The following is a 15251-nucleotide window of genomic DNA, read 5'->3' as shown; positions in this document are numbered from 1 at the left end:
TTACAATAAATTCCTACACACATCTATTCAGAGATAAGCCCACTGAGTTGTAATGAGACTTGTGCCTAGCAAGGGAGTATAGGGCTGTACCTCTGAAACGGGCATCCTCAACTATTTATATTTCTCACAGAATAGGTTAGACTTAAGTATCTGAAGGCTCATGCTGCCAACTTCTTTCTTTCAGTTAGTCTCAAAGATGATACAAGATCTCTTTCTTTATACTGATTCTACAGACTATAATGGGTTCTTGTTATCCGCTGGGGTTTCGTTCCAGGACCACCTGTGAATAACAAAATCTGTGGATGCTCAAGTCCCATTAAATTACAGTGGCATAGCAAATGGTGCCCCTTATATAAAATGGAAAATCAAAGTTATCTATTTGGAATTTTTATATATTTTTAATATTTTTGAGCGATGGGTTCTTGAATCTGTGGGTAAGGAGGGCTGACTGTACTTTCTCAGAGCAAATAGACTGAAGTCCACAAAAGCTCATGCTGCCAACTTCTTTCTTTCAGACACTCTCAAAGGTGCTACAAGAAGATGTCTCTACATACTTGTTGGGTTCAGTGTTCTCTACCTACATAGGAGCCTGTGGCTTCACAAAGGAAGGAGACATGCTGGATTCCAAGGAAACATCTCCTTTGAATTGCAAGTGGACATTAAATTTCCACGGGAGGAATTTCTCTTAATTTCTAATGAAAATAAAGTGGGGCCAGAATGCATTCATGTGAATTGGCTAGTTCAGCAAATTTACGTGAATTCGAATTGCGTACAAACTGACTTCCCATTGCCTGAAAATAGCTTGCCATTGCCTGAAATTGCGTGTGATCACCTTTCACGCAATAACATTAAACCCCATGATTGCGTTCGGATTGCCATTGGATTATACTTCCAATTTCCCTTGTCTGATAACGTCCTTTGCAAATCTACCAGTGGCCACATAGCCAAAATGGGGGGGGGAAAGGTCCCTATCATCTGAACTGAGACCAGAAACAGAAAATGCAAGCCTATGACTAACATCTTCAACTTCTTTCTCCTGTTTGCCTGGTGAAGAAGCCAGTGTGACTTCGAAAGCCTGCAGCACATAATTGTTTATTTTGGTTGGCCCAATAAAGGTATAATTGTTTGGTTAGCTTGAAGAAAGTAAGCTGGCTGTGCTGGGTAGACCTTTGCAGTGTTTCAGTCCAACAACATCTGGAGGGTTACATCCTGCCCACCCCAGTCTATTACAATCATCCTCACGCATATTTCAATTGGTTTTGCATCTGCAAGCTGCCATTTGGACCTTGTCGTTTATAAAGTGAAAGACACATAAATGTATCGGAACAAATGTTTTCTGTTCATCTTTAAGAGGACACAAAATCTCATATTACTTTGGCTGAAACAGCAGAAATGTATCTACTCCTTAGGAAGTTGTTCACAACTTTGATTTCTCCTCCAAAATGCAACCTTTGAGTATAAAAAAATAATTATGTGTGGTAATTATGATGATGACAATAATAATAATTATAATAATAATACCCCAAGATTATTAGCAATTATTTCATCTTGAAACTTGGTAAGCAAGGAAAGGAAGAAGCAGCAAATTGATTTCTCCCTGAAGAAAGTTCTTCTCTTTTAAGGGAAGGCCATCTAGAGCAATGAGTTTCAAACTTGGGACCTCACTTCCCAGAATGCCTGACCGCTTGCACTGTTGGCTGGGGCTTCTGGGAGTTGAAGTCCAAAAAATGAAACCCAAAGGCCTGAGAACCACAAGTGGAGACTATTATATTGTTATTTATTTGGACTTCACATCCCAGAAACCCCCACTGCCACATCCAGGAGTGAAGCACTATGGGAATTGTGGTCCAAAAAAGGCCAGAATGCCCCCTCCTGCCCGTTTCCTACGAAGTCTATAACCACACTACACTCTTTAAAGTGTCGCTATTCCACTTTAACTGCTCTGACCGTCTCCTGTTGCATATTGGGGTTTGTAGTTCAGCCAGGCCTAAGAACGGCTGAACATTCTAAACGCCCCACCCTAAACTACAAATCCCAGCATGCAACAGGAGGCAGCCGTTATTGCAGTTAAAAGTCCAATAGCGACGCTTGAAGAGCGCATGTAGCGCAGTGGTTCTCAACCTTTGGCTTCTCCTTAATGTTTTGGACTTCAACTCCCGGAAGCCTCAGCAGTTGGCCCGAATGATCAGGGATTCTGGGAGCTGGAGTCTAAAACTCCTGGAGGACCCAAGGCTGAGAAACGCTGCTGCAGACAGTAGAATTTTTTTAATTCGTCACTTCCGTACCACCATCACTTCCGGTTTCCACTTGGAGCGTTAGAGGGGCGGGCCAGGAACCGAAGAGGGCGCCTCTCCCCCGCGGAACTCTATGGTCAACACTTCCGGCGGCCATTTTGTGATCCCTGGCTGCGTCACTTCCGTTGCCGGCGTGCCATCGTCTCCCAGCCTCAGCGGCGTGTCTGTCGTGGTCTCGGCTCCCTGCTCTCCTCCCTCCGTCGGCCATGGCGATGCGGCAGACCCCGCTGACGTGCTCCGGCCACACGCGGCCCGTGGTCGACCTGGCCTTCAGCGGCATCACCCCCTACGGCTATTTCCTCATCAGCGCCTGCAAAGGTGGGTCCTCCTGGGCTGCGTCCGCAATGGAGAGGGAACCCGCTTTGGGGCCGCTTTTAACTCTCTCTCTGGCTCAAGGCTGTGGGCTCCTGGGAGTTGGAGTTTGTTGTGGGCCCCGAGCAGAGCGCCTTGCAGCAAAAGCAGGTCTACAGACCTTGCGACATCTTGAAAGAGTGGCTTGAATCTAGTTGACGGAACAACTGAAGCAGATCCACTCTATAACAGCAGCAGCAGCAGCAGCAGCCATAATAACAACAACTGTCATCATCATCATCTCCAACCAACCTTTTTCCCAGTCTGGGGCCCAAGGTGCCTTAGAACAGCTAAACACAGGCAAAATCTATACGCTGTTTGCAATACCAGTAAACAACCTGTGGAATTTAAACCAGCTTTTAAAAACAAACAAACCCATAGCTCTTAACGGCAACAAATAAAACAGACATCGCAACACAGTTCCTCAGGGCCCAGTCCAGTGAAGAAGTCGGTCTCCGATGGCCTCCTGAAATACATGGCCAATTGTTATAATAAATACAGTAAATTATAACCCATCATCGTCATTAATATTGCTGCCACCGGCCTTTTTCCGGGGCTGGAACTCGAGGCAGGTTGTGTGTGTCGACAGTCGATGTAAGGCAAGCCCATCAATTTCATCAGGTTTTCTTAGTTAAGGAATACCCGTAATAATAATAATAATAATAATAATACGTATTTATTTATACCCCACTTTTCAGCCAAAGCTACCCGGAGGTGGCTTTGCCAGTTCCTTCCTCCGAAATATAGCCCACAGCTCCTGGCATTCCTTGACGGTCTCCCATCCAAGCCTTCTGAGATTGACCCTGCTTAGTTAACAAGGTCAGACAGGATCTGGTGCCTTCGGGATAGTTAGGCCTTCAAGGCAGCTAAAGGCATGTCTGTCATACGCTCTGAATAAAATTAAACCAGTTCAAAATATAGCTTATAAAGAACCATCAGTTATTATGGATAGAAAGAACTCAGAACATGAAGGGCCCATTTCCCGTGAGACACTGACATGGACTCAAGTGATGAAGTGGCTGTACTCTAGAATGGGAGGAAGAGTTGGGTTTAGGCCTAACATTAATTATAGCCTGAGATTTTGTGTGCTATAGCCTCCTTCATCTGACGCTTGTGTGCTTCTTTATATGAGCCCTTTCCCTCTTAGCTGTTTCTCTTGCTTAAAACTGCCTGCCAGAAAACTACCCTGGGACTACCTTCCTTCCTTCTCAAATTCAGCTTTGCTTGCAGCCATTGGGAGAATCCCTTAGTTTCATGTCTCATTGAAATAATCGATCCCCCTTTTATTTTCTTCCCTTCCTGTTGTTTTCTTGCATCTATTTTTAAATAGCCCTTGGGGTAGTTTAAAATTCCTTAGGCTTGCTAAATCTGTTCTTTGTAATCTAATGTGTTTTGCAGGAAAATGGGCAGAGGGAAAGGAGGAATCGGAGCAGCATCTTTAAGGCTAATTGTTTTATTTTAGCATTTCCGTTCATCGATTTCAGTCCACTTATTGAGAGTTAGAAGTTACATAGTTGTGGAGTCAAATAAGGGTGTCATTGGACACAAAAAGGTGCAGTTTCTGGGTGTAAACCTTCAAGAAGTTGGCTAAGGTGATGCTAGTCTGGCAGGCTGGTTCTTGGACAATCTTGAGGTGTGGAAGAAGTAAGTCTGCAGTGTCTTTCTCTGTCTTATTGCATTCCTCTGCTAAAAATAAACCAGTCTTTTATTGCTGCTGGATTCCTCTTTTCCTCCTCTCCCTTTTTACACCGAGACCAATTCACATGGCTGGCTGTCTGCCTCTTTGAAAGCTATATGCATCGGTTATTCTACAGCAGTAGCATTAACCATTCTTTGTCACTCTGAAGTCCTTTCGATAGAAAAGCAAGGCAAATATTTATAGTCAAGTATATGTCTACATATTTCTGGTGTGTAGAAAAGAGAAGAACTGAGACAGTTGAAATAACATTAATGGCTAGAAGGTTTCAGTAAATATTTGTTTTTAAAAGCTACAGCCCACTTATTTTGCTAAATAATGCATAAATAGCAAAACAGTGAGTAAAACCATAATCAAACAGAACAGAATTAAAAACAGTCAGGAGAATACAGAATAAGATGAAGTGGCCATTATGGGGAATCCGTGTTTTATTGGGTATATTTCATAGTAGCTAGTGCTGCATTTTTGCCTTTAAATTCCCCCAAATTCAAATGCATCATTATCTGTTAAAATAGCTGATGGGTTAAAGCAGATGAGTCCTGCCTGGAGCAGAGCCACTGCCATCACAACTGCCCTGTTATATTTATTATGGTGGGCCTACTCCAGATAAGATTAATATTGGTTTTAGCCCATTGTTGTGAACAGCATGCATAAAATAGCTTCTGATTTATATACTTTTCAGATGTGAGTCACAAGTTGAAAGTAAGTAGCCTTGTTGTCTCAACCTTGATTCTGGTTGATCTTTTGGAGGTTTTAGTAGAGTAAACTGCTCTCAGGGCATTATATAACTATCCTAATCTTGCATTCTTTTTTCAGTCAAGAAATAAGTGGCTGTGTTTATAATGAACAATGTGGAGTCTGTAGATCACTAGAAAATCATAGTAACTTGATAATGAGCCAGTAGACTTTGGCTCTCGGATTGTTAACTTTAGATTTTGCCAAAACATCATGCAATTCCGTATTCATGTGCATGTGCATTTTTATTCAACTGGATGGTCTCTTTTTTTATATATATATATAATATATGTGGACTCATTTACATCAATGCTTGATTTGGATGGTTGGGGGAGATATGCTTTCATGTCTGTTTCCTTTTTCTCTCCTAGATGGCAAGCCTATGCTCCGCCAGGGCGACACGGGAGATTGGATTGGAACATTCCTTGGTCACAAGGGAGCAGTCTGGGGTGCCACTCTAAATAAGGATGCCACGAAGGCCGCTACAGCAGCTGCAGATTTCACTGCGTAAGTGGAAGTCTTCAAATACTGAATGTTTCCATGTGTTTCTGTTATTTTTTGCAGTCTTTTAAAAACACTTGAATGCTTATTCTGGTCTCTCTCTTTTTGTGTCTTGTCTGGAACATAGTTGAACTGGCATATTAGCAGTATATTCTTTTATTTCAGCAAAGTGTGGGATGGTGTTTCAGGGGATGAATTAATCACCTTGGCTCACAAGCACATTGTCAAATCTGTGGACTTCACTCAGGTAAAGTAGACACAAAATCTTTTAGTCTCTCCTTGTGTTTTCCAAAAGAGAACATTATTTCAGCAATTTCACATTCTTGATTGAAAATATTAGTATTCATTTTCTGTTCTAGGACAGCAATTACCTACTGACAGGTGGACAAGATAAACTTTTGCGTATCTATGACTTAAGTAAGCCAGAAGCAGGTGGGTTTTACTGTTAATTTGTGAAACTGATTGGTTATCAAGCTGTGAATTCTTAAAATCACAGCAGTCCTTGAGTTACTTATTAAACTCCATACCATTTTATAATCAAGTCTGTTATTTTCATATTTGCACCTACTGCCAGTTCCTTCATCATATATATATATATATATATATACACACACACACACACACACACTCATAAATTTTAGCAGAATTAAAATCACTGTACACAATGGCTGTGAAGGGTCAGATGCCATAACATATAATGGTTCATCTGATGAGAATGAGCCATATGCTAGTGTAATCGCCATCCGCTTTTGCTTCCACTTTTGACTAGACATAGTTTAGCATGAGGTTGTTGCAACATCACAATAAAAAGGAATTCTTTAGGGGGTTGGACTGGATGGCCCTTGTGGTCTCTTCCAACTCTACAATTCTATGATTCTATAAGAAGGATGAACCAACATGCTGGTTCACACAGGCTGATACCTCCTGCTTGCATCTAGAGTCACTAAATAAACTTGTTTTGTACAAACCCCACTGTGGATTGTTGCTTTTGCAAAAAAGAGAAATAATTTACAGGTTACTCTCAGATTATCTCTAGTTTATTAGAGAAAAGAACAAGCCCCCACTGATTGTACCAGGTTTAGACATCATGGTAAACACCATGGACTTTTCATCCATTTGCTTAGTCCTATTGTAAGCAGGAATTGTCAGGCCGTGTGCACTAGCATACCACACTTGATTGGTATGAAACCATAGGTTGATATGAAATGCACACTGGCTCATTATGTTGAAACCCTAAGCAGTGATTAATTTTAACTATTTTATTTGAAATAAGGCCAGTTTAAACAGTGATTTGTGAAGCTAAGTTGTTTCAAGCAGCTGAAATTACAGTCAGTTATACTTCTGGACAAAACAACAATGTGTAATCAATCAAAAATAAAGTAAAGCTTTAGTTCTCATGCCCATGCTGTAAAAAGGAAGCATACAAGATGGAGCCTTGCTCTGGTTCATTTTCTTTAAGACAAACTGGCTTTTCATGCTATCCAAACAATCTTATTTTGTCTGCCCTTAATATATTGGGTATTTTTTATAGTTTGGCTAATAATGAGCTTAGACTTACAAAATGATCTGTGGTTTTATTCTTTGTTTTAAAGTTTGTGCATATTCATAAATGACAGTCAGCACATGCCACTTTCTACAATTATACTTTGTTGTTATACCATATTCCATATATTATATATTATATTATACAATATATATAATATATAATATATGTATTATAACTGTATTTGTAAATGTGTTGTTGATGTCATGTCATATTAAATAATGAAAGATAATGTATGACCCTTTTTATTTACAATGGTTGCATTGCCATAATTGATCATAAGTTTCACTGAGAAACAAATAGTCTTATTGACTATTATGCTAGAGGCATTGTCTTATACCAGGATATTTCTTCTACTTTTTAGAGCCTCAAGTGGTCAGCGGTCACACATCTGGTATTAAAAAAGCTCTGTGGAGCAGTGATGACACACAGATACTTTCAGCAGATGACAAAACGGTCAGGTAAGAAATAAAATACCTTTTTTTCACCATACTGCACATTAGGATCTGGTGTTCAATGTAGGGACAAGTTTTGAATTTGGTTATATAAACATAGCTATTCTTTATGTGGGAACGGTAAGACACAATACAGTCCTGTGCATTAGGGTTTAATAGATATGAGCCTTATGAAGTTGGCTTTGTTCTTACTGTGATCTCAAAATCTATCCACTGAGCCAAGAGCTAAACTGTGGTTTAAAAAGTTGACCATAGAGTTGGATACTTAAAATTAAATAGCAGAATCAACACATGCTGAGACCAGGAATTTATTTTCAGTTTTAAGAGCTGAGCTCATTTGTTTTCCATACACATTACCTCTCCCAAATCCATTATTGGTTTCCCTACAGCTCTATTCCATTAGTCTGATAAGAATAACAAATTAGTAATCACAGTCTAATACTGGGAGTCAGGCTCTTGATTATCTACTGTTAAAATAGCAAGAAATCCTAACCTACCTTCTTCCCATTCTGCATATACAGCCCTTTTAGCTTAGATAAATGCCTGTTTCAAAGGGGAGGGGGGGGTCAATTTATTTATTGAAAGTATGTATTATTCCAACATATTCTAGTCATGTAAGCCGCCTTGATTGCTGCAGCAGAAAGGCGGGGTATAAGAATAAAGTTTATTTATTTATTATTTAATGTGCCAGGCTGAGCAGTAACGAGAATTACAGAGCTTCTATAATTCTGTTTCGGGGATTAATGGCAGTATAGAAGAGCTGTTAACCCAGAAGCATTTGAAAGTCTTACATTACAGTTGGGATAAGCGTAACAGATTCAGCTGATGTCTTTCCATTTCAGGCTTTGGGACAGAAATACATTGACAGAAGTGAAGGCAATAAATGTTGCCATGTCTGTGAGCAGCATGGAGTATATTCCAGAAGGGGAGATAATTGTGATCACCTATGGAAGAACGATTGCATTTCACAGTGCTGAAACGTATGTTGTTTTAAAATTATTCTTTTCAATTAAAAGTAACAAAATTGGGAAGTTTGGGAAGAGCCTCAGCAGATGTATATGTATCACCCTTCTAGTTCATGTAGATTTAGATCATCCTTTTGTATTCTCACATGATCTACTTAAGAGGATGAGGAAAAATGCAGTTGAAAATGTAATGATAGCAGCTGCCTTTCTAGGTTTGGTTTACAAGAAAAGTGAACTATTTACACCCCATTTGACGTCATAACTGACTGTGGCATGGGTTAGTAGTCTGGTGGTTACAGCTATCAACCCCTGCTAGTATTGCTAGTGATGGGGGATGATGGGACTTGTAGTCAAAAACATATGTTAGAGATTATCTAGTTCCTTGGGTCGTGGACAAAATCTTAGTGCAAGTGATTAAAGATAAAGAGTTGATTATGTAGTTTAGAATCTCTTTATGGTTTTTCTCCTGTAACATGGCTTCATTCTCTTTGATTTTTACAAAACCTAATCCGCTTTGTAATCAGAATTTGCAACAGTGCATACAGAACAAATTACAGTCTTAAAAGTGTTGTTATAGATATAAACAGTGATATGTCCCATTAATTTTACCGTGGCTTTCTGCTATAAACCCCTAGGCAGGGGGCAGCCAGAGAACAGCTATTTGATACTCTAAGGTAGACTATATAATCTTATAGCAGCATTATTTCTGGATGTTTTAATATCTTTCAGTATTAAAGTGATGTGCTTATTCAGAAACCCATTTGGCAAAAATTTCAGTTCAGGCTTTTTTTACATAGGCAACCTGGGTTTGGCTTGTATACTCGGGTGAAATTACTCTGAGTGAAATCCAGCCCTTATAGAGTCTCTTTTTTCTTTTCTTTATGATTTGGTTTCTGCTTGTGTAGATATCCTTTCCTTGATGGCTTTTCCTTTCTTTCTGTAGCCTGGAGCAGATTAAATCTTTTGAGGCCCCTGCAACCATCAATTCTGCATCTCTTCACCCTGAGAAAGAGTGTCTAGTTGCAGGTGGTGAAGATTTTAAACTGTATAAGTATGATTATAACACCGGTGAAGAATTAGGTATGTTGCAGTTCATTTTAAGTGTCTTCAGAGTATGTTTCAAAGACTTCAAATTCTTTTGAAATGTGAAACCAACTTAGATCCAAAACACACTGGAGAAATAATCCAGTTTGAGACTGCTTAACTGTCCTGGCTCAATGCTAGGGAATTCTGGGAACTGCAGTTTTGTGAAACATTTAGCCTTCTCTTTCAGAGAGCTCTGGTACCACAATAAACTACAATTCTCGGGATTCCGTATCACTGAACCAGGGCAGTTAAAGCAGTCTGAAACTGGATTATTTCTGCAGTATGTTTTGCACCTTTGTTGTTAAACCACATGTGTAAGTTTCTTTGGCTCTGGTATGGCAGAGATGTGGTAATTTCCCAAGCCAATAATGTAATCACTTTTTCCCCCTTTGGGACAGTTAAGTGGTTTTTGGTAGATGCTTATGCAAGTAAGCTCAAATTGACCAAGTTCTAAATTGTGTTCCTAGTCATTGTACCTTGCCATATATAAATAAGCCTTTCTGTGATTGAGGCCCAGAAGAGACAAGCTAATGCACAGTCCTTTTTGTTCCTTTCAGGTAGTCTCTTCCCTTAGACCTTTTATCCCACTACCAGCCTGTAAACTATAGCTTTGCTTCAGTGCTGCTTTTGGGTAGATGCAGTGTGTGAAAGATAGAAGTGGGGGCCTGTGGGGGGAGAGCCTGTTCACTGGGTATTGGAATTAAGAGAATTCCAAATTGCTGTCATTAGACAAATTTGTTCATTTTATGAAAATGTATGTATGCATGTATTTTTTTTAAAAGCAAGAAAGAGAAAGAAGGAAAGAAAAATAATAATCCCAAAGTGGTCATTTGCGTACCACCAGATGGTAGGGAAAGTTGTGTCAGATGCTGCAGGAGGAAGTGATACTATAGACTGCAAGGGCTAGAGAAAGAGAGTAGGAAATGAGCACTGGAAAAAGAATTAAAGTGAGTCTTCTTGAATAAAGTTAATAAAGTAGGGGTTGTGTGTCTGGAATAATTGAAGGCTGTGGATATTGCTCAACCCAGCCTAGAGTACCTGTACTTTTATTGATAAAGATAAAGGTAAAGGTAGTCCCTTGACGTGAATGTCTAGTCAAAACTGACTCTAGGGCACGATGCTCATCTCCGTCACTAAGCTGAAGAGCCAGCATTGTCAGAGGACTACTCTGATGGTCATGTGGCCACCTTGACTGCACCAAATGCTGTTACTTTCCCATCAAAATAGTACCTATTTATCAACTTGCATTTGCATGCTTTTGAACTGCTTGATTGGCAGAACCTGGGACTAATGATAGGAGCTCACCCCATCATGCAGCACTCGGGCCTTGAACAGCCAACCTTCCGCTAAGCCACCACATCCCATTTTTATTGATAGCTTTTAGCGGTAGAGTCAAAACTAAGACTAGCTGTAAGGCCTATAATATGGATGATGAGTAATGCAGTATAAAATAAGTCTATGTGCCTTATGCTTTCTGATGACATCTTCTCCTAGTTATGGCTGGGAAAAGTGTACACCTTTGCTGAGAATTTTTAATGTGCCAAATCCTCTTTCATTTTCAGTATTATCTTTTGCATTGTACTGAAGTGATTTTTTTCAATGAACTAGAAATATCACAAGTTAGACCGGTGCTCAGGAGGAAGCTTGAGCTCCTGATCCTAATCACCCTCAGTAGTTATATTTATTTTTCTCTGATTTCTCAGAACTTGAGGCAGAGTTTTGAGTTGCATGTACTTGTAAATGAGCTTGCCAAATATGCACATACCTAAAAAGCTTATTTATTCAATTCTGTTTTTCTCCCAGTATGGAAACCAAGACCTGTTTTTCTCCCAGTGTGAGACCCAGTGTTAGGCAATCTCTAAGAGGCATGTATTGTCCGATGAGTTTTCCCACCTACTGACATACTTCTTAACCTCATCTACTTTCTGGTGGCAAGCCATGGAGAATTTCCATATCATAAAATATTGGTGCAAGCTTTGTCTTTTAAATTGTTGGATCCTTATTTTTGATCCTATAACTTCATCCAATAGCTTTCACCTCTAACCCAGAGTGAGAAAGTAAGCAGCTTATATTGCTTTTTTCCCTTTCTAAATGCATAAAACTAGCTCTTAATGTGTGTATACTAATTACTTCCTTCAAATTTTGATTGATGTATTGTAATTTCTCTACAGAATCATACAAGGGGCATTTTGGGCCCATTCACTGTGTCAGATTTAGCCCAGATGGAGAATTGTATTCTAGTGGCTCTGAGGATGGAACACTAAGACTGTGGCAGACAACAGTAGGGAAAACATATGGTCTCTGGAAATGTGTGATTCCTGGTAAGAACATATTGTGTGTGTTCTGATGAAATTGAAGTGCACTGTAACGTGTTGTCTTTTGAAGACAAGTTAATTATAAAATTATATTGGAAACATTTTTTTCATTACCTTTTAAAGTGACATCTGACAGAATTGCATATCCATAGAACATCAATTAACTATAGACCTCAGTGTCATTGAGGCGATAAACCTGCACTACTTTGAACAGTAGGTGTAGTGGGATAACTCACATGGCAGAGCTCTTCCATACAGTAAATTAGCCATACTCTGCACATACAAAACAACTCTTGGGGAACCCTTCTCCCTGGCATTAGGTTTTGTGTATGTATGACATGTAGTACCATTGCACCTAGCTTTCATGTTGATAATAATAGTACAATCCACTCCCTCAGACTGTAGTGGAGTCTCCTTCTTTGGAGGTCTTTAAGCAGAGGCTGGATGGGGATGCTTTGATTGGAATTTCCTGCATGGCAGGGGGTTGGACTGGATGGCCCTTGTGGTCTCTTCCAACTCTACGATTTTATGATTCTATGAATCCAGGGACAGGATTACAATCTGAAAGGCAAAACGGACCATCAGCACAGGACCACAGTGACTGGACAGCCTGTGGTGGCGGTCCTGAATGGGCCATTGGCAAAGAATGTATTTTCCACGCTTTTTTGCTGGTGGCCATGAGCTACCTCAGAGCAGCTTCTGGCTCCTCTGGGGGCATGCATCATCTGAACTCCCCACCCCCCAAAGCAGCCAGAAGATGCACTTTGTGGCCTGTCTGTCTTGGGCCTGAGAAATAAGACTAGTTCAGTTTGGCCTCTGAAATGTTTGGTCTCTTCCATCTCATCACCGTCCTGCTGTTGGCTCTTTCAAATTGACATCTTGCACTTACGGAATTTACTCCTCATTAAAGAAAGCATTATTTGTGTAAGAGAGAAGGTGAGTCGTAGTATATTAAAAAGACAAATGAAGCAACAGCGGAAATCACTAGTGCAGAACTCCTGCAGTAGAGGCTAAAATATATTGGCATGTTTATAAAAAGACTTTCTTTTTCTTTCTCTCTCTGTAGAAGAAGAAGGTGGAGAGCTGGCTAAAGCAAAAGTCAATCTTCCAGGGACTACAGAGGAAGAACTAGGTAAAGCGCTGGTTGCTGTGGTGGCCTGAGTGATTTAGGTTATCAGCCTTTACACATTAGCCTGTGTAACATAATGACTGAGATCCTATATCATATATCTGTAGTTTAAATTTATTCGCATGTAATTATATGGTTGCGTTACATCACTAAATACCTAATGTGTATCTGCCAGAGTGCCTGCCTGTTTTCCTGTTGTGCAGTGGGGTGTGCACAGTGATTGTTTCTGCAGCCCCGGTGAATCAAGTGGTACCTGAAGGCACTGACAAATAATTACCCATCATCCAGGAGCATCTAGCTGTGAAGCTGGAATTCTGTTGGTTAGTCCCAACTAGAGTAGATCCATTGAACCAACTGTTGAAATGGTGGGTTCACACATAGGCAAATCCAATTGATTTAGTGGCTACTCCAGTTGGAACTATCAGTAGGGCTTAGATCCATGTGAAGTGGCTTCATTTGCAGACCTCTGCTTATGCAACCATGAACCTAATGCTTCTGTTGCACAATGGCCAAAAAAGTACAGCTGTATATGCAAGAGAACTTGCATGTGTGTGACACCAACAGGATTCCAGTGACTTATTGCTCAGAATACACACATACACAGAGAGCGCATAATCCGTACAAATTGCCAGTTGAAGCCACTGCAAATATTGCAGGCCTTTCTCACCCCCTCCCCCCCCCCCCCATGTCCTGGGCAGTAAAGCAATCTTAGGCTCCATACAGACAGGCGAAAATAAAGCTGCTTCGAGTCACTTTGGAGGTATGCTGTTTCAATGATGCATGCATACTAAGAGTCCAGAACTGGATCATGGCTTTGGCGCAGCTTCTGGACTCTTAGGACGCATACAGCATTTAAACAGCATACCTCCAAAGTGACCCGAAGCAGCTTTATTTTGGCCAGTCTGTATGGGGCCATAGTGATTTATGATCTAGTGTGGAACTATTCCAGCAACAACAGTTTATGTGAACGTGTGCTGGGAAGATCAATTTTATAGGAATGGGTAGAAGGCAAACAGCTAGCTCCTTGTGATTTATTGTCTGACATAGTGTCACACCAAAGAGTCACATCAAGAATATTTCCCTCCACTTCAGTGGCAGATGGGGGCACTTCTTTGCATGCTTTTGTGATGGCTGAAAGAAAGTTTGCACTGATAATAACCAAGATCAGGGTCAAATTGCACTTAAAATAAGCTGAGGAAAGTAAAAGTGTTTGACAGTGAGGAATAACTCAATCAGGTTGGCAAATTTCTTGTAACTTTTGACATTTTCTTTTATCTTTTCCTCCTCGTTTTGACAGAAGACCTTGGCTCTGAAAATTCAGATTCCATCTACAGCACAACTCCTGAAGTTAAGGCTTGAACGTCACAGCTGTTAATGACAACACATGGACATTCTGAGACTGAATCAAGAACGCAGCAGTATGCAGCAGCCTCCTGGGGTGCACACTGTATCGGGGGGCAAAGATGGGCAGTATTTGATGAGAATGCTTTGGAACTGATTATCTGCCGAGAGTTGAGAGTATTGAATGAGATGAGCAGTAACAGTTTTTGCTGTCTTCTAACACCACTGCCTGTATATCTGAATGTAATCTGGCAGCTGAGACCCAGTTTCTCCAATTTTGGTTAACTCATTGTAGTGTTTATTACTGAGGAGAAATGCAAGGGCTTCTAACAAAGTCTCTCTGAAAGTGGGAAGAGTTGGCAAAAGATGGGGTTATGTGGCAAAACAACTGAATTGTTTTTCCCCTTTTGTTGTACATTGCTTCAGAATATCTGTTTTCCACCATCTAAATAAAATGCCTCTCTGCAGCAACATTGCTAGGAGAAATCTCATGGATGTACAAGTTAATTTAAGAGAGTTGAAACATTTAGGATTTTAATAAGCAAAGAGTGCTAATACTTTGTGACACCTTTGTATGGAAGGTGGCTGAATGCCCTGCTGCTTTCTCTCCCCACCCCTTTAAACTTTTGCATTCAGAAGTCTCTCTAGAATAATATGTGCAGCAGCATGCATAATAATAGCTGCCACTTTAATACATGCCTCTAGTGGGATAGTTTCTGATATTGAAATATATAAACAAGGAGATAATTTTGTATTGTCTCCCATCTCTCAGTTTCTCCAAGTAGTTATCAGTTAACCCCTTTCAAACATCAAAAACAAATTTTCTTTTAAAAAAAGAAT

The 15251-nt window shown here is 40.3% G+C and overlaps 1 protein-coding gene across 1 annotated transcript; it reads left to right on the top strand.

Annotated features, from left to right (window-relative positions):
• Positions 1-2385: 2385 nt before the first annotated feature.
• STRAP (serine/threonine kinase receptor associated protein) lies at positions 2386-14909 on the top strand. Its single transcript, XM_089527687.1, has 10 exons — positions 2386-2612; positions 5448-5583; positions 5743-5824; positions 5937-6009; positions 7485-7581; positions 8418-8555; positions 9484-9620; positions 11798-11947; positions 13008-13073; positions 14368-14909. Exons 1-10 carry the CDS (start codon positions 2501-2503, stop codon positions 14427-14429), a joined length of 1053 nt encoding a protein of 350 aa, XP_089383813.1. The 5' UTR covers positions 2386-2500; the 3' UTR covers positions 14430-14909.
• Positions 14910-15251: the final 342 nt, after the last annotated feature.

The sequence above is a fragment of the Sceloporus occidentalis genome, unplaced genomic scaffold (assembly GCF_023333645.1).
Source record: "Sceloporus occidentalis isolate IW3139 unplaced genomic scaffold, rSceOcc1.0.p SCAF_5, whole genome shotgun sequence".
Taxonomy (NCBI): Eukaryota; Metazoa; Chordata; class Lepidosauria; order Squamata; family Phrynosomatidae; genus Sceloporus; species Sceloporus occidentalis.
Note: the sequence above shows the minus strand (reverse complement) of the source record. Positions and strands in the feature narration are given on the sequence as shown.